The sequence below is a fragment of the Sminthopsis crassicaudata genome, chromosome 2, assembly GCF_048593235.1.
Source record: "Sminthopsis crassicaudata isolate SCR6 chromosome 2, ASM4859323v1, whole genome shotgun sequence".
NCBI lineage: Eukaryota > Metazoa > Chordata > Mammalia > Dasyuromorphia > Dasyuridae > Sminthopsis > Sminthopsis crassicaudata.
The window spans coordinates 567,315,236-567,337,284 of record NC_133618.1 but is presented as its reverse complement, the minus strand read 5'-3'; the positions used below and the strand labels follow the sequence as shown (position 1 = coordinate 567,337,284).

Genomic DNA, 22,049 nt, shown 5'->3' with positions numbered 1-22,049 from the left:
AATTGATGGGCATCCACGTAGTTTCCAGTTTCTGGCCATTACAAAAAGGGCTGCCACAAACATTTTGGTACATACAGGTCCCTTTGTCTTCTTTAAAATCTCTTTGGGATATAATCCTGGTAGAAACACTATTGGATCAAAGGGTATGCACAGTTTGATAACTTTTTGAGCACAGTTCCAAACTGCTCTTCAGAATGCTTGGATCTGTTTAAATTAATAATTTGCAGAAGAGCTGAAGTAGGAATCATGCCATGCCAAGGGACCTCTCTCTCCTTGGCACAGCTGCCTACCAGGACCCCTGCCGATTGTGAAGAGACATTCTCTTCTCAATAATAAACCTTTTGTTATCTCTCTGCCAGGATTTCTCTGGTAGGACCTTTATCTCTCTGCCAGGACTTTGTTACTTGGAAGTCAGTCTTCTTAGCAAAAGCTGGCTTCTGTAGTGACAACAATAAACTTCCTTTTGCCAGTCTAATATTTTGGGTTTGTGAATTCTTTCACGTTGAACCTGTGTCAACCAAATTGGGGCTCCCACAACTCTCTGCACTGCCACTAATGGCATCATTTGGTTCCCTAACTGCATCAATATGAAATAAAAAGGTAAGTGGAAGTCAGATTATGGAGACTTAAAATTGCCAGATTGGTAAATTTGTATCATATCCTGATAGCAATTTAGGGTTTCTTAATGCGAGAGGGACTAATATGCCCAGATACATGTTTTAGGAATATTAATTTGGAAGCTCTAAGGCTGAATCAAAAAGAAGAGAGACTGAAAACAAGAAGACCATTTAAAGAGGTACAAAATGATGAATACCTGAACCAGATTAGTAGAGTGAAGAGGAGATGAATGACAAGATAGTGTAAAGATTTAATTAACCAAGACTGGCAACTGAATGGATATATGGGGTTTCAAGGAAAAAGTAGAGTCAAGGGTGACTCCATGGGTAGTGAACCTAGGTGGCTGGAAGCCTAGCTATGGCATCCACAGAACTGAGGAAACTTAAAGGAGAGATGGGGTGAGGGGAGAGAGGAATCTTGTGAGTTCCACTTTGGACCTGCTGAGTTTGGGATGCCTGTGGTGGACAGGATACAGGGCCTGTATATCAGGAAAGGTAATAGAGCTCGATGCATAGAATTAGAAGTTTGGGGAATGATAATCAGATGCTCAGAGCTAAAATCAACAAACCAGAATGTAAAGAAAGATGCCTCGGAATATAGTCACTCCCAGCACTACAGATCAGGATGCTGTTGCAATAGAGGGGCTGAAGGGTCAGACAAGTAGGATAACTAAGGGAGCAGTGAAACAATCTCTGTTCTGCACCCCTTTCATAATATGAAATGCATTTACTAAGTCGCGATTATGGACAGGTTAAAAGTGTTACCGTTCCCAGAGGAATCCCGCAATTAAGGATATCCTCAGCACTTGTCCTGGCAATTTAGGATTTAGAAGAGAAAAATAAACAGACTCCAGTTCTCAAGAAATGTCCAGCTCAGCTGGAGGGATTAGACAAACACAGGTACGCACCACATAACAAACAATATCATTAATGAGCGATTGTTCGGGACCGCATTTGCACTTTAATTGCCTACAAAGTTTGAGGGTTAGGTCTAACAGGGATCTCAAGGCATCTGCCTGGAGCTGGGGGTTGGGAGGCAGGGGATGACCAAATTCTGTTGTGCTGCGCTTTTCAAAATCCGCCTAAGCCTCCTGCTCCACTTGTTCGGGACGAGCGGCGGCGAGGTAAGGGGACGCGAGGCGGAGAAGTGGAGTCTGGGGAACGAGGCTCCGGGTGCCCAGGGAGGGCCCGCAGTCCTGGGGGAAGGGATGAGAGGCACTGGGGTCAGTGCGGTGTAAGCTTCCTGAGGGCAGGCAGGGCCGGTTTCGCTTTTAAAACTTTGTCTTTCCCTTGCCGCGCTTAATAAAAGTATGTCGAATTGTCTCTGGCTGGAGACCCGGGGCTAGGCAGCAGCAGAGAACGGGACGGGGTGGAGGAGGAAGACGGGCAGCAGGGCCCGGGCTGGGCCAGGCGGGGGAGGAGGAGAGGGGGGTAGGAGGAGAGAGGGGAAGGGTTAGGAGGAGAAGGGGAGGGGGAGGGGAGGAGGGAGACGGCCGCCGGGGAGCCAGGGGTGGGGCCGCGGCTGTCCCCGCCCCGCACGCAGCTCGCTGCCCCGGCCGCGGCGGCTCTGGCAGCTAGGAGAGGCGGAGCGCTGTCCGGCCTAGGCGCCGGGGCGGAGCGGCGCAGCGGAGTGGGGCTGCTCCGGGGCGCGCGGTGCGGAGCCCGGAGGCGCCTGGGCCGGCCGGCCCCGTCAGCCCCCCGCCTTCCTTCCTCCCTTGTCTCCTCCCCTCCCCCCCTGCTCCCTGCTCCGGAGCCGAGGCCGGCCAGCCGGCGCGGGGGATGTGAGAGGCAGCGGAGCGGCCGGCCCGGGCCCCGAGAGGCACCGAGGAGGCCGAAGCCCAGAACGGTAACGTGCCCGCGCCCGGAGTCCGAGGGATCGGGGCCCGAGCGCCGAGAGGGTCCAGAAGTGAGCCGGAAGCGCAGCCCCTTCTCCCTCCTGCTGCAGTCACTCACTGGGGGTTGGGGACCAGCTGCGTGCGGCGTCGGGAGGGAGGGGAGGAGGAGGTGCTGGTGGGATGCTCCAGTGATTGGCAGGCGGAGCGGTGGCGGTCAGCGCCGGGGGCCCCGACGGCTTCTGTGAGTGCTGGCGCGGCGGGAGGCTTCCTGGGCTTTGCTTGTTTCCGGTTGCTCTCAGAGAGTGGGGGCCATTGAGGTTTTGGACCGACGGTCTGGGAGGGGGGCTGGCCTGCGGTCCTGCCGGGATTACAGGTGCCTGGGTTATCTGTCCGGCCCCCAGCGGCTCTGGCCCGGCCCAGCCTGGTGGGGCTAAAAATAATGTCTGGAGGCACAAGCCGGGATTATGTTAAGTAGGACGCGGCTCCTTCAGGCTGGGCGGCTCCAAGTCTTTCCAGGCTTCTGGGTCCAAGCCTGGCGGTGAGTGGCCCGGCTGTGTCCACCGCAGGCCGAGGTTTGTGTCCTCTGGCCGGATAAAAGGCCCGTCGTCTCCGGGAGGGCCTGCTTGTAAGAGGTCTTACTCCCAAACAGAAGCGGTTCTGGGCGCACTCTCCCCGAGGGAGCTTTAAGCTTCTCAGAGGCCGGGTTCGCTCCCAGGTTCGGTGACCCGAGGGGCCAGAGAAAGCCTTCTGGGGCAGGATCGCCGCTTCTCCTAGAACTGGGTCAGACTCTGTCAGGGCTTTTAGCATCACAATGTAGAGGGGAATGACAAGTGATGGGCTTTGTGCTGGCACGGTGCCAGGCAGCTTGTCCAGCTCGAGGGAGCCGGCCACAGAGGTGAGATCCGGGATTGAAGACTCTAAGAACTTAATCCCATGACCTTAACCAGCGCCGAACTTGCAAGAAAGGCTTGGCGCCTTCCCCTCCTGCTCCTCACCCCCACGCGGGGAACAAAGAGGACCTTTCAGGCTTGCGCGGAGAGAGCCGCCACTCACTTGGGTCTCCGTTCTTGTCCTGTCCATGTGAACAGCATCAGCTGAGAGCCAGGCTCCCGAGCCAGATTGGGAATTGATGTCTTCCTCGGCCTTGGGAAACTGCTCTGCTTGGGGCCAGAAAAACGAGGACTGCTGGGTCCAATTTCCCGCGGCCTCGCTGTGGCCCGTGGCTGGAAGGCAGGAGCCGGGGAGTGTGTAGACAGTCTCGCCCCTTCCACAGGTACGCGCAGGGAGACCGGCATGAAGTTGAAGAAGCAAGTGACAGTATGTGGGGCAGCCATCTTCTGCGTGGCAGTCTTCTCCCTGTACCTCATGCTAGACCGAGTACAGCATGATCCCACCCGGCACCAGAACGGAGGCAACTTTCCCCGGGTGAGTCCTGCCCGCTCATGGCTAAGAGCTTACGGAGCAGATTCTCTGGCGCCAAATAATTTTCAGTTATGGACACATGCATAATTGCCAGAACTAGTGACCCTCCCACCCACGAGCCAGGACTCTCGGGCTGACTTCCTGTTAGTCATGTCTAAAACCTACACTGATGTGCCCTCTCCTAAATCCTTATTGGGTGGCAGAGGGAATATCCCCAGCAGGGAAGGTTTAGTTTCAATAGAAGGCCCTCGCTTACGTGTAGTGTTGCCCCTCCGCAGTCTATCCAAGAGGGAAGGCCCTAGCTTACATCACCCCTCCCTAGTCTGTCCAATACTGGCGGAGGTCCCACTATGAAGAGGCCTGTGAACTGCCTCGATTGTAGGCCTCAACCAAGCCTTGTCTGGGATCCGCCCTTCATCTTGGATACAGTCCATCTTTCCCCATGTCCTTATGCTTCTTTGTCCTTGTTGGAGCAGAAAGGATCATGGCCACATCCCAGGCAGTTGCCATGAAGTAATTCTCACTCCTGGCCTAGGACGAGGTAACTAATTGCCCATGGTAACTCATTGACAGAGCCAGATCTCAGTGCTGCAGAACAGAATTGAACAACTGGAACAGCTGCTAGAGGAGAACCATGAGATCATCAGCCACATCAAGGACTCGGTGCTCGAGCTGACAGCCAATGCCGATGGCCCTCCTGCTTTGCTCCCTTACCACACCCCCAATGGCTCCTGGGTAGTTCCCCCTGAGCCCCGACCTAGCTTCTTTTCCATTTCCCCCCAAGACTGCCAGTTTGCTCTGGGAGGGCAGGGCCAAAAGACAGAGCTCCAGGTGAGCATCAGAGAGACAGTGTGGTGGTTGGGGAACTGGAGTGGTCACCAGTAAAAGATACTTAGCCGTCCCTTGCTCGGCAGATGCTTACAGTGTCCGAGGAGCTGCCCTTTGACAATGTGGATGGTGGTGTGTGGAAGCAGGGCTTTGATATTCCCTACAGTCCTCATGACTGGGACTCCGAAAACCTCCAGGTGTTTGTGGTGCCCCATTCCCACAATGACCCAGGTAAAGATGAAGCCCTGGTGAGGGAAGAAGGAAGGGGGTTGGATCTCTGGGCTTCTGGTAGAATCCCTGTGATTAGTAGGTAAAGCTTTTTTGTGTTGAGATAGAGAATCCTTTTTATAACAATAATAATAATAGCAGCAACATTATCTGACACTTATATGGAATTTTACACTTTATAAAGCATTTTACACACATTATTTTTATTTAATCTTTACAACAGTCCTGTGAGATAGAGAGGGCAGACATTATTACCTTCATTTTACAAACGAGGAAATTAAATAGTTTGCTCCAAGGTTACCCACCTAATAATCATCAGAACCAGGACTCAAACCTCCACCTTCTAATTCTAAACATCTTCTTCTGTCCACCACAGCAGAGCTGCCATAGTCTTTGGGAAAAATCTTCAATGGAACCCCCTCCTGAAGAATCACTCTTGTTTTTTACAGGCTGGATCAAGACCTTTGACAAGTACTACACAGAACAGACACAACATATCCTTAACAGCATGGTGCCCAAGCTGCAGGAGGACCCCCGGAGACGCTTCCTCTGGGCTGAGGTCTCCTTCTTTGCCAAGTGGTGGGAGAACATCAACGCTCAGAAAAGGGCAGCGGTACGAAGGCAAGTGTGTGGGGGCCAAAGGGAGGGATTAGAGTGCACAAAGCTAGAGAGGAGGAAGGAGATTGGGAAAAGGCCAAGGGAGAGGGGATGTGGAAAGAGATTTCCATACATACCATGCTGCAGAAGGCAAGGGAGGAAGAGGAAAGGAAAGGTGACCAAGAAGATTTTTAGAGTAGAAGAGTTGGCCAAGTAGTCACCAATGGATAGAGAGGAATCAGTGTTGAATGAATGTAAAGGAAAAACATAAGGAGACATCAGGGAAATAGGGAGAAGCAGTGGAAACCACAGCATTGGAGGTCGAAGTAAACCTTGAGTAAAGAGAAGCCCAGGGTTAGAAGGAAGGAGAAAACGAGTGACCTTGTTATCACTGCAGAGTGAATTCCCTTTTCCTGCCCTCTGTTGCCCATGGTGAAGTAAGTTGGCCCAACGAGGCTCTTTTTAGGCTGAGATGGTCATTTCCTCTGGCTATGGTGGACAGTGTGAGAATAGAGATGGGCCCTGGGACCTTGAACCGTTCTGAATGGGAACCCCTGGCCTCTGCAGGTTAGTGGGAAATGGGCAGCTGGAGATAGCAACTGGAGGCTGGGTGATGCCTGATGAAGCCAACTCCCACTACTTCGCATTGATCGACCAGCTCATTGAAGGGCACCAATGGCTGGACAAAAACCTTGGTAAGCCCACACTCGGGGTATTAGCTTTTTAAAAAAAATTATATTAATTTTTTTTTTCAATTACAGGTTTATTTTTTTCTTCTCATTTCCACCTTCCCTCTGCCCCCGTCCTTCAACACACATATATTGGGGGGGAAAGAAAAAAATTCTTAAATTGAATATTCATAGTCAAACAAAACAAATTTCTGTACTGCCCATATCCAAAAACATATGTCTCATTCTGCATCTTGAGTCCATCACTTCTCTGCCAGAAGACGTGGGTAGTATAAATCATCATCAGACCTCTGGAAATAAGTTTTTTCCATAGACTTTTTCACCTACTGAACAGGAGGAAAACATGATTGCATTAGGAACAGGTATGGAGTGGACAGTGTATACAGGAAAGGAGTGCCTTTCATAGACATCAGTTTCCTTTTAATTCGAAATGGAATTCACTCACACCATTTTCATAGCTTTGGGTCTCATTGAGCATTTTGTGAGAGAACTGGGGGGATTCAAATGGAACAGACAAAATTCAGAGACTCAGCACTTCCGGCCTTGTTTCCTACTCAGGTGTGACCCCACGCTCTGGCTGGGCTGTAGACCCTTTTGGATACAGCTCAACAATGCCTTACCTACTCCGACGTTCAAATCTAACCAGCATGTTAATCCAGAGGGTGCATTATGCTATTAAGAAGCACTTCGCTGCTACCCACAGCTTGGAGTTCATGTGGAGACAGACATGGGGTAAGAGTTGGTGTGGGGCTGAATCCTCAGAGACAGACATCACTGGCATTTATGTTTCCTGCTGCTTAAAAAAAAAAAAAAGAGAGAGAGAGAGCAAAAAGGCTCAGAGAAACTGAGGCAGCAGAGATTAAGTCCCTCTCTCAGCTATCTTCCTTCCATCCTTGATTTCCTGAAATTTTAATTAATAATTTACAGATAAAGCATTTATATAATGCCTTAAGATTTATGTCTTACATATATGATTTCATGATTTATAACGCTGTGAAGTAGGTACAATTATGGTTCTCATTTAACAAATAAGGAAATGTAGGCTAAGATTAATCCTCTGGTTGCTCAAGGTCACATAGCTAGTTAGTGTTGTGGCAAGATTCACATTCAGGTATTCTGATTCCAAGGTCAGTGTTGTATCCACTAGACCACCCAGCTACTTCATGATCTCTCATTCCCAAACACAACCCTTAGCTGGCACATCTGCCCCACTTTAGAAAATAAGTTGCAGGTGGTGAATTAAAAGCATTGCCTTATCAAGGACTGCAAGAGTACAAGGCAGTCTGCTGCAACTGTCTCCATTTCTCTGTGGCCTTAATGGTGTGTCCTAACTCAGGGTTCAGATTCTCACTACTTCTGATGGATTCCAGGTTTCCTGCTTTCTTCTGGCCTTACCTTGCCCACGGACAACCTTAGGAATGCCTCCTCCTTGCTCCCAGAATCCACGGCCTTCTGTAATTAAATGCTAACCCTCGATGTTTATGCCTTCTGCAGACCCAGAAGCCAGCACAGACATCTTTTGCCACATGATGCCATTCTACAGCTACGATGTGCCCCACACCTGTGGCCCTGACCCCAAGATCTGCTGCCAGTTTGATTTCAAGCGTTTACCTGGTGGGAGAATCAACTGCCCCTGGAAGGTGCCACCCCGAGCCATCACAGAGAGCAATGTGGCCGAGAGGTATCTGTCTGCAGCCCAGGCCCTACCTTGTAGGGATGGCTCTTGTGTCTATTCTAAAGCCGAGCTGAGGCTCTCTGGAACAGCTCTAGAAAACCTGTCCCAGAGCATTTTTCTGCCATCAGCCCTAATGGTCCTTAAGAAGCTGGCAGAGCTTGCTAACTAATTCTGAGGCAAAACATTTCTAAAGCTGATATGCTTCCTTGTAAGTCATAAATTTCTAGTTATCCTGAACTTCCTCTTAGGGAATCTGGATCACTGGGACCTCAGTGTTCTAGGATCAGAGTCCTAGACAGGAATTCTTCTGAAATGGAAATGGAAAGGTTTGGGACCCAGGGTCATTTTAATTGAACCAGACCTTTCGAGGAATCTTATTGGGACTGGTCCAAACTCAAATCCAAGTAGTTTTTGTCAGAACTAGATCAACTATTAGAACGACCTGAGCTTGGTGAACTTGTTTTTGATAATTGTATTTCAGTCTAATTGATTTCCTTTGTAAGTATATGCTTTCTTTATGTATTTAAAAGAATTATTCTGAGAAGGTAACTAGATTAATTAAGAATCTCTGCTTTAGAATGCATTGCAAATTGAGCAGCTCTTCAGCCTATTATTTTAGGATTCCTGTAATGCAGGCCTCGGTGATTCCATAATGCCTTCAGTTGTAGCCCCCCAAGTTGCCCTGCATGGCCCTCTGCAGTATTATCTTCACCTCCCCACAGGGCAGCTCTGCTTCTGGACCAATACCGAAAGAAGTCCAAGCTGTTTCGAAGCAACGTATTACTGGTGCCACTTGGCGATGACTTCCGTTATGATAAGCCCCAAGAGTGGGATGCCCAGTTCTTCAATTACCAGCGGCTCTTTGACTTCCTTAATAGCCAACCTGATCTCCATGTGCAGGTGTGATGGCTACAGGACCTGAGGGTTGGGGTTGACTCGGAGAATGCAAGGTTTGGATTAGTGTATGGGGTAGTTAGCACTGCTCCAGCCTGTTAGGGACAGCATACCCCACTGGTGACTCAGAAAGAAGGTATTACATGTGGCCAGTTTCCCAATTTATGTCAAAATACCCAGATATTCCCCTGGGAACTGTTGTTGGTCTATCTAAAATGGAAAAACCAGCCTTCCCTCCCCATAGCCATCTGTGGGTGACTGGAATTCCTGTGGAGCTCTGCTGTCTGCAGGGCTGAGGAGAGCTGGGATTACCTGTCCCCACAGGCCCAGTTTGGCACTCTATCTGACTATTTTGATGCCCTGTACAAGAAGACAGGGGTGGAGCCCGGTGTCCAGCCTCCAGGTTTTCCTGTGTTGAGTGGGGATTTCTTCTCTTATGCTGACCGGGAGGATCACTACTGGACAGGATATTTTACCTCCAGGCCTTTCTACAAGAGTCTGGACCGGGTCTTAGAGGCCCATCTGCGGTGAGAGATGAAGCTAAGTCATAAAGGAATGATTGGGCCTGGGATTTCAAGGAGGGGATAAGACTGAGGGCTTGGTGGATCATTGGAAAATTGAAGGGAATAGAAAAGGAGATTAAAGCAGAGTGGAATAGGATGGCAGAATTTCTGAACTGGGAAAGGACCCCAGTGGCCACTTTGTAAGCATATGGAAACTCAACAGGACTATGTTTGATTTAAAGAAGGGAAGGAGGGTCCAGGTTAACTGGGAAGATGAAAGAACAGGAAATTATGTGGGTAATATTGTAGAAAGGGATGGTAACATCTTTCTCTGGGGCAGGGGCGCAGAGATCCTGTACAGTCTGGCACTTGCTCACATCCGGCATTCTGGCCTGACCAGTCAGTACCCATTCTCAGACTATGCCCTGCTGACTGATGCCCGTCGCGCCCTAGGTCTCTTCCAACACCATGATGCCATCACTGGTACTGCCAAGGAGGCAGTGGTGGTAGACTACGGGGTCAGGTGGGACCACCATACTTTCTCTTTGGGGGCAAACTTACTACTAGATAGCTGGGTTTAGTGTGTGAGCAGCGGAGAAAAGTGGGAAGCTTGACAAGACATTCCCTTGAAGTGATTTCTTTTCCTTCTCTCCCTCTCCTCTTCTGCACTGTAGGCTCCTGCGTTCTCTTGTGAGCCTGAAACAGGTCATCATCAATGCTGCTCACTACCTGATTTTGGGGGACAAAGGAACCTACCATTTTGATCCCAATACCCCCTTCCTCAGCATGGTGAGAGTTGCCCTTGGGCTACTCTTCCCTATTTCTGCCATTGAGAATCCTGTCCTAAGAGGAGTATGGGAAAGCTACCCTGCTCTCATCATATTTGCTCAGATTTTTGAGCCTTGCCATAGAGCAGGTGTCCTGGTCTGTCTGCCTTTGCCTGGGTGAACAGCTGCAAAGTCTGGTAGGAAGTTATATGCTGGGTAGATGCAGAAATCTGATCTGATCTTGGCCGTCTCTGTCTCTAGTTATTTTCTCTCTCTTACTATCTATAGCCACTTAACTGGTATGCATTTATCTAGTGCCTACTGTCTACCAGGCACTGCAATGTTTACTGGGGTAGCAAAGCCAAAAATGAAAGTCTTGGCCCTCAAACTCACATACTGTTGGGAGATACCTATATACACACAACTATGTCTGAAATAAATATGTCACTTTATTCCAGGATGACACACGCTTAACCCAGGATGCCCTGCCAGAGCAGACCGTGATTCAGATGGATTCCTCACCCCGGTGAGTAGCTAGGCCAGACTTTTTTCAGAAAGATTTTTACTTTTCACACCCTGACCCCATTGTGTCCAGCCCTTATCCATCTTCAAAGACCCATTCTCATGTTTGACTCCTTTTGGAAAGCCCCTTGCCTCCTCTTCCTTTTCCTGTGGATATATACCTCGTCTGGTCAAGCTTTACCCATCTGCCTGGCAGGTTTGTGGTACTGTTCAACCCCCTGGATCAGGAGAGGCTCAGTGTTGTCTCTTTGCTTATTAACTCTCCTCGGATCCGGGTCCTCTCTGAGGAGGGCCAACCCTTGGCCGTGCAGCTCAGTGCCCGCTGGAGTTCTGCCACTGACATTGTGCCCAATGTCTACCAGGTAAGTGCCAAGGGGAGGGACCCAGAGTGGCTGTGGGGGCTCTGGAGTGTCAGCTCCAAGGAGGGGGGGTGGGATCAGTGTCTCCTTGACGGTTGAATCTTGCAATGAACCCTTGCCTCTTCTTCAGCCTTTCCCTATATTCTTCCTCACTGTGTTCATTCACATGAGTCTTCCTGTCTTCACTCATCCCTCTTTTTTCCGTTGCCTTCCTTGGTCCCTTTTTGGAGGAGAAACTATGAGCTGAGAGTGGATCAGCTCCTGGAGTTAGAACTTGGGAAAGGTGAGGAGGCTGCTCTGGTCTTATGTCTTACCTTGCACTGAGCAGGTCTCTGTGCCAGCCCGTTTACCTGCGCTGGGTCTCAGCATCCTGCAGCTGCATCCAGGCCTCGATGGGCGCCGCACTCTGCCTTCCTCCGTGCGTATCTACCTGCATGGCCGCCAGCTGCCTGTCAGCAAGCACGAGATGTTCCCTGTTCGTGTTGATGAGGCTGGGACCAGTGACTTTGCTCTCAGCAACCGCTACATGCAAGTCTGGTTCTCAGGCCAAACTGGGCTTCTCAAGGTAAAGGAGAGGGCTAGGGCAAGAGGTGAGGGGAGGGAAAGAAGAAAGGGACCAGGATCAGTCCTGGAGGGAGGTCCCCAAGGGTAAGTCAGGCTCTGAGGGTAACTGGGACTGGGGGTGGGAAGGTCACCAGAAATGGCAAAGCTGGGGAGAAAGGGGCCAGGATTAGTAAAGTTAAAAGGGGAGGTCCCCGAGGGTAAGTCAGGCTCGGGGTGGGGAGGGTCTCAGGTTGGGCAGGGCCTCAGGTTGGGCCTCCTAAGGAGACAGTGACCATGGTGTGCTATGGAATAACCTGGAGGGCAGTGCCTTTGGTGATTGACAGGGAAAGCAGAGCTGGGGAGAAAAGGACCAGGATCAGTAAAGTTACTAGGGGAGGTCCCCAAGGGTATCTGGGACTGGGGGTGAAGAGGTCCCCAGGCTGGGCCTCCCAAGCAGACAGAATGACCATGATCTGCCAGGGAATGTCTGGAGGGCAGTGCCTTCGGGTGGTTGTCAGCCTATTCCCCGGGTGGGCAGGTCTGATATTTCGGGGTGGGGCCAGGGGTCAGGGCTGTGTTTGTTGGCAGAGCGTCCGAAGGGTCGATGAAGCGCAGGAGCGCCGCCTCAATGCTGAGTTCCTCATCTACGGCACCCGAACCTCCAAAGACAAGAGCGGGGCTTACCTCTTCCTGCCCGATGGTGTGGCCAAGGTACGGGTGGGGATCTTAGAGCCGGGCCAGGGAGAGGTCGGTAAAATCCATGCTCGTCACCATTGGCAAGTCTGGTCAGGATATAGACTCACCATGGGATGGAGTTAAGGGGCTTAGCAGATAGAGTGTTGGGCTTGCAATTAAGAAAAACAGAATTCAAATCCTGCCTCAGAGACTAAATCACTTCCTCCTTTTTCAGCCTCAGTTGCCCCATCTGCAAAATGGGGGAGGGGGGGTGGAAACAGTTACCTGAACTCCAAAAGTACTGTGAGGAACAAATGAGCTGGGACTCATTTAACCCTTTTTTGCCTGTTTCCTCATATGTAAAATGGGAGAACAGCTACAGCTAGAGAGAGTAGTCTGGTGGAAGGAGTGCTGGATTTTGAAAAGAACCCTGATCCTAATCACTCCTGCCCCTGCCTATCTTAATGAGATTTCCATATCTGTGAGGGTAATAATGCATGCTGTCTCTCAAAAGAATTGTCTGGATGCAATTAGATAATGGAAAGTACTATATAAATACGCATTGTTGTTGTTATTGTTATTAACCAGGTTAAGGGGTCCATTCCTCTTAGTTTATTCACTGTGCAGTGATGCTCAGCACCTGCCTGCTCTGTTCCTAGCCCTATGTCCCCAAGGAGCCCCCTGTTCTTCGGGTCACTGAAGGCCCCTTCTTCTCAGAGGTCGTTGCCTATTACCAGCACATGCAGCAGGTGGTTCGGCTCTACAACTTGCCCGGTGAGTCCCCGGGGAGATGTCCTGTTCCCAGTCCTGTCTTTCATCACCCAGGACACTTTTCTCAGAGAGATACAGGAGAGAGATCTCCTTTGTGGAGGGGAGGGGAGGAAGGAGAAAATCACTATTTCTATACTCCCTCCCACCCCCTTAACAAAGAGAACGGCGTGGGGGGGGGGGGACCACAACTGAATCAGACCTTGTAACAAATAACAGTCAAAAGGCCAAATGAATCCAGTCTCTTTTGTGGCTGAAAAGTCCTTCCCTTCCTCTTCCACCTCCTCCCATTTTCCCATCCATTTGCCTCCCCTCCCCTGCCCCAGGTGTAGAGGGTCTCTCCTTAGATGTCTCCTCCTTTGTGGACATCCGTGATCACGTAAATAAGGAGCTGGCATTTCGGATCCAGACAGACATTGAAAGTGAAGGCACCTTTTTCACAGACCTCAATGGCTTCCAGGTATGAAGACTTGAGATGTCTCCTACTTCTATTGAAGGTACTGGTTGGTTGTTGGACCTAGTTTAGTAAGGAGGGGGCAAGCAAAGAGTTTTTTTTTTTTAAATGAAGGGTCATAGTTTATTTTTCCTTCAATTCCCAAATATGTTGTCTGGAAGAGAAAAAGTTACAAATAATCCTTTATCAGGCTATAGTTGTGGATAAAGTAAAGGTATAACAATGCTATTTTCCTTGAAACATGTTGTTTTTAATTCATAAAAGCTGTCCATACAAAGGCATTACTTTTATTTACTTTTTATGGTCAATTTAAAAAATTTGTGTTTTATTTGTTTGTCTTTTTATTTTCAAAATATATGCATGGTTTTCAATATTCAATCCTTGCAAAATCTTGTTTTCTCCCTCCCCATCCAACCCCCTTAGACAGCAAGTAATTCAATATATGTTAAACATGAAGCAAAGAGTTCTTAACCTGGGGTCAGTGAGCTTTCATTTCAGCCCATTATTTATTTGTTTATTTTTAGCATTCATTTTTTAAAACTTTGAGTGCCAAATCCTCTTCACCAGCCTCCTCTTCCAATAACTGAGAAGACAGTAATATGATTCCACGTGAAATCATTTAAAATGTATTTCCATATTTGCCAGACTTTTTAAAAAATCTGATCAACTCTTTCTTGTTATAGTTTCCTTTATAATTTTCTTTCTTTTACTGTATGCATTATTCTTAGAAAAAGCTCATAGATTTACCAAACTGCCAAAAGATCCATGACACAAGAAGGGTGGAGAGCCTCTTCTGTAGGGGATAAATACCCAGCTGCATCTCATGGGCCCTATGTTTCCGTCCTCTCCAGATACAGCCCCGCCGATATCTGAAGAAGCTGCCGCTGCAGGCCAACTTTTACCCCATGCCAGCCATGGCCTACATCCAGGACAGCCAGAGCCGCCTCACCCTGCACACCGCTCAGGCCCTCGGAGTCTCCAGCCTGGGCAATGGTGAGTGGGCATGCTGTGGTGCTCAAGGGGGCATCCAGCAGCTTTTTTTAATCCAGAGAAATAGGGGAGATCGGGGTTCTCGTTTTGGCTCTGCTTGATCTTGGGCAGATCACTCAGCTTCTCTGGGTCTCATATAAATAAAATTACCCAGTTGCTCTGGACCCCTTCAGTGGGTCCAATTAAAACTGTGGTGACTGTGGCTTAAGGAAGGAGTTGGATGGGTTGTAGATGGGAATGTAACCATGAGCCGCAGTAACAAGTACTGCCGGACAGCAGCTGATCTTCTCGAGAGCCTTGTTGCTAACCTGCCCCTCACTGCACTTTATGACTTTGAAGAATCAGGGATCCCAAGCCCATTGAGCAGCTGCCTTCATAAAATTCACATCCTTCTGGCTGCTTTGTATAGCTTTTTGAGAGCTTAATTTACTGTAACAAATGAAGTATTCCTAATTTATACTGAGCATGGTCTACTTCTCTTGGGATATAAGTGTAAATATTAATTAGCTATCTAGATCTCTGTACAAGTAATGCACTTTTTAAAATGTTTTTCCTCTTTTCAGTGATATATAATAGGGGAAAAAAAGGATTAGGGTGAGGTACACAAAAGACAGAACAAACACTAGGAAAAATCAAAACAATGGAAGGCGGCTGTGAACTCTTATTAAAGAGCTATGAGAAAATAGGGTTACAGAAACTCCAGACATGTCTGTCACAAAGACATGGGTTAGCTTTTGCAAGAGTCATTGTCTTCTGGGCCTTTATAGTCACTTGAAAAAAATATTTAGGGGCAGCTAGATAGAGCACCAGCCCAAGTCAGGAGGACCTGAGTTCAAATGTGATCTCAGACACTTAACACTTCCTAGCTGTGTGACCCAGGATAAGTCACTGAGCCCCAATTGTCTCAGCAAAAAAAATAACAAAAAATATTTATTTATATTTTTGCTTCTACATCTAGATTTCCCTATATCCTCCCTTTCAAAAAACCATATTTTTTTAATGACTTAAGCAAAAAGAACAGGAAGGAAAAAAATTCAGCAAAACTGACCCAGAATATTGGAAAAAATCTGATGTTATATGCAATGTTTAACGTGACCTCTGCAAAAAAGATGGGAAGGGATGTCTTCTCTCACCTCTTCTTTGGGACTCAATCTGTTCTTTATAATTTTGCAACATTTGGCTTGATTTTTCCATTTACATTATTATAGTCATTGCAAATTTTTTCCTCACATTGTTTACTTTGCAACAGTTTATATGTCTTTGCATGTTTCTATTTTCTTCGTATTCATCCTGTTTCTTACAACATTCTAATATTCTGTTACTTTCAAGTACCACAGCATTTAGCTTTTCTCCAAATGATAAGCATTTACTTTCTAGTTCTTTGTTGCCATAAAATATTTTGGTACATAATGGGGAATTTTGTATTAATGGCCTGGGGAGTTAAATCTCTGGATCAAAAAGCTTGCACATTTTAGACACTTAATTTATATAATTCTGACTTGCTTTCCAAAATGTTTGTACAAATTATACCAAAGCTCCACCAGAAATACTGTAGTCATTTTCATTAACAATTCAGTTACAGTCACTGGACTGTGACTGTATGAATTCTATTCCTAATCTAATATTGTACTCAGAGTCCCAATTTAAAAATGGAAGGAGGAAAAGATCCCAACTGGAGAAAGAAGAAAAAGCTTCCCATGAGAAGATAGAGCCTTGAAGGAAGCTAAGGATTCTACAAGGCAGAGATAAAGAGAGAAAGCATTTTAAGCATGACAGTTTGTGCCAAAGAGATAGCAGGCTGGATCTGAGGAACATCCTCGGTCTGACACTGTCCAACCTGATAGGTCCTTTTCTCTTTTTTTTTTTTTAGACACAAAATACATATTTGTTGAAAATACATAAATTTTTTTATATTTAGATGTCATACTTAATAGAGTATAAAATAATGGTAATAAAATAAGCAAAAGTGCATTATTTCATATCTGCATTCATAAACAAAGCCACTGCTTAAACTGAAGAAAAAAAGAAATAAATGCAAATTTTCTAGCAAAATAGTATTTATTTGTATAATGACTTAATGACATTAGTCCTTTTTAGAAGTAAACTGTTTACTATATTGATGTAAATTATTTCTTTCTAATCACTTTGATACCATATTCAATAATTTCTGATGCATTCTCCTACATTAATCACTTGGTACAGATAATTTAGTCAACAGAGTTGAGGTTTAACAAGAAATATGGAAGTTAATGTTAATTTATAATTTTCCTAGAAAATTTTCTAGTTTGTAACATACTTGAAAAATTCTTTTTAAATTTAAAAATATATATGATATTCTGTCCCTTCTAGAATTTATAAGTAGACAAATGAAATTATGAACATCGCAGAATCAGAGATTATGACTAACCTAATACTATTAAAAGCCTACACTTGTATGTGGCCAAAAAAATTCTTTGACATTATCAAAGAGCCATCAGGTTCTTATGTCTAAAAAGCACAACAAAAAATGATTTAATATAGTACATTTAATCAGGAAATTTGGAAAATGTTGCTTTTGGCCTGAAAAGCTAACAAGGATGAATATTTGATAGTTGATATGGGGCAAGCCTTGAAGTAGAATATTTGAGGTGAAGTGGACTGGCATGTGACAATCATAAGCAAGTAGGCAAAAACAATAACTTGCAGGCAACAATATGAAGTACAATTTCAAGCAATTTGATAAAAGCAAGGAATGATGGCAGAAAAAAATTTGTAATTAGATTTCAAACAGCCAGCGAATAACAAAGAGATTAAGTTTAAGCAAAACCATAAGGAAAAAGATGCAGTAATTCTGGAAATTTAGTTTATTCACTTATAAACCATAATCCTTTCTGTTTATTAGGCTGTTTAATAGATTTTGTAGGTGGGTGAATTTTACCCATATACAAAGTGATGAAACTTAACTTGTTGGTGGAAAAGAAGTTATAGTTGCAAAGCAGATAAGATAGTCTGTACCCACTGCACCATCCCACTGGGCCAGATCTGTATTTTAGGAGTATTAATTTGACAGCCATGTGGAGAGAATGGTTAGAGGGCAGAGATTGGAGAGGGGATTGATTAGGAGAATATTGTAATAGTCCAGGCAGAGGTAATGAAGAACTGAGCTAGTTTGGTGGCTATGTAAGGGAAGAGAAGTGAATATGAAGGGGATGTTGTGGAGGTTGAATCATTGAGACATGGCAACTGATTTATTATGGGGAGGTGTACAAGAGGAGAGAAATAAGGATGTTTCACAGGCTTTGAAAGGAGTTTATTGGAATAATAGTAGCAGCAGAAAAAGAAAAAAATTAAGATTCAAGACCCTGGGCAATTCTCCAAATTACAGAACAGTTCCATTCTGTGTTGACAGCAGATTTGCCCCCCAGATTCTCCCTACACTGTTGTGATAATAGCTTAGAAACAAAATGAAATGCTTTACACATATTGAACATCCTTGGTAAAGATGATGAGTACTGAAATTTAGGAGTGAGATGACAATAGAATGCATGGGGGAGCAGAGGGCAAGAGAGTAGAGACAAAGTGAGAACTTCAAGGTCATTACAACAAAAAAAAAAAAGAAGAGAGAGAGAGAAATATATGATGATCCAGTCAATTAGGCTAAAAAAAGAAGTCAGGTAAAAAAAAAATGAAGAGAAAATAAAGAGTATCTAGGAGAAGGAGTGTGGTCAAGAGCCCCAAAGAATATTGAGTATCCTAAGGATTTAATAGTTGATTGGGGGGGGGCATTCTTTAGAGACCAGATAAGCTCTTCAACCAATAAAAGATCTGCTATGTTACTTGAGAGAGGGCAGTTTACCTGCATGGAGCAGGAACCTCCAAGTGTCCATTCATCCCTCTGACTCTCCCGTGACTGCCAGGCAAGCTGTTGACAAAGTACTTGTAACTTTTGGGATGCAGAGATTTTTCTACTTTGCCTGCTTTCAAAAATGGGTTTTCTTTTCCAATCAAGATACCTGGGAAAAAATTCCCAATGGCCTTTTGCTTTATACAATAAGTCTTTATTAAAGTACTTTAAGACATTTTTACTAGGCAACTCATGGTCCTGTGAAAGAATGCTAGATTTGGGGGGAGCGTGGAGTCTTGGCTCTGCCATCAAGTAGCTTTGTGGTTCAGGACAGGCTCCTCTGGACCCATTTCCTCATCTGCAAGATGAAGGGCGTTAGGTCCCTTCCTCTAGAGCCGTGAATTCTTTAATACCTTCCTATTCTGAGCCTTTCAGCATCTCATTCCATCCTGCTCTCCTCTTAGAGAGGGCTTTGGCATTTTTTCCTGCCATTGTGTTTGGGGTTTGCTTTGTCAGGACAGGTGGGTAGATAGGTCTGAGAGATTTATTGTTTTAATTTCTTCAGGCCAGCTGGAAGTTATCCTAGACAGGCGCCTGATGCAGGATGACAACCGGGGTCTGGGCCAAGGGCTAAAAGATAACAAGAGAACCTGCAACCGGTTTCGCCTCCTGTTGGAACGACGTACCACTGCCAATAAGGTAGCATCCCTGGGGCCTGTCCCAGACGGGCTCGCCACTTACTGGGGCTCAGCCTGGGGAGGAGGGAATAAGACATTAGTGTGTTAGAGTGCACTGAGGAGCGGGATCTGTTTCTGGGTTGGGGGTGGGGGCGCAGATTTCTCATTCATCCCACTGCTGTCTGACTCTCCACTCTGCTAACCATCACCTTGCTGTCTTACATACTCCTGATCATCCATCTTTCTTCATTCCATAACTGACTTTGCCATCAGCCACTTAGCTTCTTTTCCAAACTGGCCTCTGCATTTAGGCATTTGGTTTTTCCCAGCAGCAGGAGCAGCAACCAAGAGGTAAAGTCCAGCAAAGGTCGTTTTTGTCTAGTGCTAGAAGTGGTAATTGTGTCTGGAGCCCTGTCAAGTTCAGACCCAGTAGCAGAGTCCCCTGTGTCTGTGTGTAGGACTAGAAGAGAAAGGATGCCTCAGTCATAGTAGTGCTTTTTTTGTCTGGGAATGGTAACTACCAGATGGGCGTGGGAAGAGAACTATCATGTCAATCAGCAAACAGTTATTAAGCATTGCCTGTGTGCTGTGAATTGTGCTAAAGCCAGGATAGAATGTCTGGAAATTATACTTGGATCAGGAGGAAAGGCGAGGATATTTTACAGGATGTACCTGTATCCCTTCTCCCACCTTCCCATCACCTCAGCTGCTGTCTCACTCGGGACTTGTACTAAACCTTGCAGGTGCAAGATGGACGCCCAACCAGCTTCCCGTCTCTTCTTAGCCACCTGACTTCCATGCACCTGAATACACCAGTGATGGCCCTACCTGTGGCCAGAGAGCAGCCTGGGGGCCCTGCCATACGCTCATTTCAGCCCCTGGCCTCCCCACTTCCGTGTGACGTCCACCTGCTCAACTTGCGAACACTCCAAGCGGAGGTGAGTGCCCTCGTTTCACTCTTCAGCTTCCTGTCTGTCCTTCCTAAGTCGTCTTCTGTATTCTCAGTCACTGCAACCGTTTCCTGACCCATTCTGTCCTCCTATGTAGATGGGAAGTCCCTTGAGGTCCAAGATTTCATAGTAGATCCTGTGTGTGGAGAGAGATGGATCTCTCCATACTCCTTGGCAGTAACCCTGCTTTTATCGCCCCCTCCACTTCCTAGGATGACAAACTGCCCTCATCTGAGACGGCGCTCATTCTACACCGAAAGGGCTTCGATTGTGGCCTGGAGGCCAAGAACTTGGGTTTCAACTGTACCACAAGTCAAGGCAAGGTGAGCACGGGACAGCATCAGGCAGATATATCACTGAGAGTGTATGCCAGCTGTTCGCTAGGGCAGACATCTCATTTTGAGAAGTACCCACAGGTGGCTCAGGGAATAGCAAGGCAGAAGACAGTTAGATCTGGAGGGGAGAGTATGAATTAGAGGCTCATGTTTAATAAGTCTTTGAAAGATGAGATGAACACTATTTCATTGCTCTTTAAATCCTTCCACCCTAAGCTCCAAAACATAGATAAGAAGCCTTCATAGGCCAGAATAATGGAACACAGACTCACTGTCCACAGCTACTTTTATATAAGATCTTTGATAAATTTAGCAAAATTAGAAAAAATCTTGTGGTTTACTAGGTAGATGGGGGGAAGCATATATTTTAGAAATGAAGATGATATTAAAAACAAGATATTCATTAAAACAAGCTTTTTTAAAACGCCCATAAATGGTTAATGATGTTCGTATGCTTAAATTTACATTATAAGTACCTAGAATTGAATAGAAGTGCTATATTTAGAAGGAATCTTAGAAATCATCTCTTCCAAGCACTTCATTTTACAGATGGAGTCTCTGCAAAATTCTGTCTAGTATGTGATGCTGTCTGTCACTTGGTGCTTGGCTCATCTTGCCTCTTTCCACAGGTGGCCCTAGGGAGCCTTTTCCAAGGGCTGGATGTGGGCTTCCTGCAGCCCACTTCATTGACGTTACTCTACGCGCTGGGCTCACCGTCTAACAGCATGGACATCCACTTGGAGCCCATGGAGATCTCCACCTTTCGCCTGCGCCTGGGCTAGTGTTCTTCGTGGCCCGGAGAAAGTACATCCATACAGACCACCTTTCGGAATAAGGCTGGGATGGACAGCTGCACTGGGTGCCCCAACCTGATCCACCTTCCCCAATGTAACAGACTGAGCTCGGCCCCATTGTTCTCTATTTATTGTTGCTCCTGTGCTCGCAGGGCTGCCCAGAAGCCCAGGATTAGACAGAAGGGGCAAGGCGCAGGTCGGCTCAGGAGTGAGAGGCTGGCCCCGAGTGCCAGAGCAGATGTGCTGGGCCGGGCCTCGAGGTGCATGAGTGGCTGCCCGCTTGGACATGAGGTTCCTGCCCCCAGTTTCTATTCTGTCTCCCTAATTGTCAGCTTTGGGATGTGAGGGACCAAGAGCAGAAGTGTAGAGAAGTGAGGCAGCAAGGAGGGAGATGCAGTCCGCTCCTGTCCTGCTGCCCTGATTCAGGGGAGTCATTGAGGCAGGTATGCAAGGAGAATGGGTTCTTCCCTCGGCCACAGCAGGCTCTGAAATTCAGTACGGCGATCACGTAGAAAGCAGATACTTTGGTGTGATGACCAAGCAGTCTGTAAATCTGAGATGAAAGTGTGTGAAAAGGAGTCTGAGAGCAGTTTTAACTTGCAAGGAAAGAAGGAATAATGGGGGCAAAGGGAAGATTTCTCTCTCCTTGGAACTGGAGTCCCTGGGGGACCTGCTAGTCCTAGGCCCGGCTACATTAGGTGCTGCCCTGGCCAAGGGGGGCTGCATCAGGCAGGTGATTTTGTAGCAGCCGGTAAGCACTCTTTGTATGGAACTAGAGACTGTGACTTTGCCAGAGTTCACAGGACACTTCAGGTAACAAAATTCATTTCAAACTAGCCACTTGGTCTGTGTGTTGCTTTGGGATCTCGATGGGCGACCTTTCACCTGCTGCTCTAGCTTCAGCTTGCTCTGCTCACCTGGCGCCGGTATTCCATTTTGGTTGGAGTATTTAACAGCCCAGCGAGCCGGGGCTCCTTCCCAGGCCCAGCCGGCAGCCTCTTCAAATACAGAAGGGGCGGGTACCTTATGCTGGCAGACGAGGATCATAACAGAGGTGATGTTTTTCCCAGAAAAGAAAATCTTAATTCACTATGTCTCCCCCCC

The 22,049-nt window shown here is 46.9% G+C and overlaps 1 protein-coding gene and 1 long non-coding RNA gene across 7 annotated transcripts; one reads left to right on the top strand and one right to left on the bottom strand.

Annotated features, from left to right (window-relative positions):
• Positions 1 to 578: 578 nt before the first annotated feature.
• On the top strand, positions 579 to 21,781 carry MAN2A2 (mannosidase alpha class 2A member 2). Of its 6 annotated transcripts, none has more exons than XM_074295200.1 (23): positions 579 to 600; positions 3,726 to 3,877; positions 4,448 to 4,705; positions 4,789 to 4,933; positions 5,380 to 5,551; positions 6,095 to 6,222; positions 6,775 to 6,948; positions 7,711 to 7,897; positions 8,614 to 8,791; positions 9,110 to 9,312; positions 9,629 to 9,811; positions 9,963 to 10,077; positions 10,514 to 10,581; positions 10,774 to 10,939; positions 11,265 to 11,501; positions 12,068 to 12,190; positions 12,814 to 12,928; positions 13,249 to 13,382; positions 14,228 to 14,369; positions 18,755 to 18,888; positions 19,610 to 19,804; positions 20,029 to 20,139; positions 20,781 to 21,781. In XM_074295200.1, the coding sequence occupies exons 2-23, from the start codon at positions 3,746 to 3,748 to the stop codon at positions 20,931 to 20,933; spliced, it is 3,453 nt and encodes a 1,150-aa protein (XP_074151301.1). In that variant the 5' UTR covers positions 579 to 600; positions 3,726 to 3,745; the 3' UTR covers positions 20,934 to 21,781. The 6 variants fall into 6 exon arrangements, with proteins under 6 accessions (XP_074151301.1, XP_074151299.1, XP_074151295.1 ...); XM_074295198.1 differs by lacking the exon at positions 579 to 600 and adding an exon at positions 1,717 to 1,741; XM_074295194.1 differs by lacking the exon at positions 579 to 600 and adding an exon at positions 2,245 to 2,463.
• On the bottom strand, positions 1,559 to 3,217 carry LOC141558263 (uncharacterized). The gene is made up of 2 exons (XR_012487022.1): positions 2,571 to 3,217; positions 1,559 to 1,813 (listed from the first exon to the last, which is right to left on the bottom strand). It is a non-coding gene; the product is annotated as an uncharacterized LOC141558263 (long non-coding RNA).
• Positions 21,782 to 22,049: the final 268 nt, after the last annotated feature.

Bases quoted from the DNA above. Each gene is read 5' to 3' on its own strand.
- MAN2A2 (XM_074295200.1), top strand. From the start codon at position 3,746: ATGAAGTTGAAGAAGCAAGTGACAGTATGTGGGGCAGCCATCTTCTGC. The intron at 9,812-9,962 runs GTGGGACCACCA...TCTGCACTGTAG, and splicing joins GTGGTAGACTACGGGGTCAG to GCTCCTGCGTTCTCTTGTGA. The intron at 12,191-12,813 runs GTACGGGTGGGG...CTCTGTTCCTAG, and splicing joins TGCCCGATGGTGTGGCCAAG to CCCTATGTCCCCAAGGAGCC.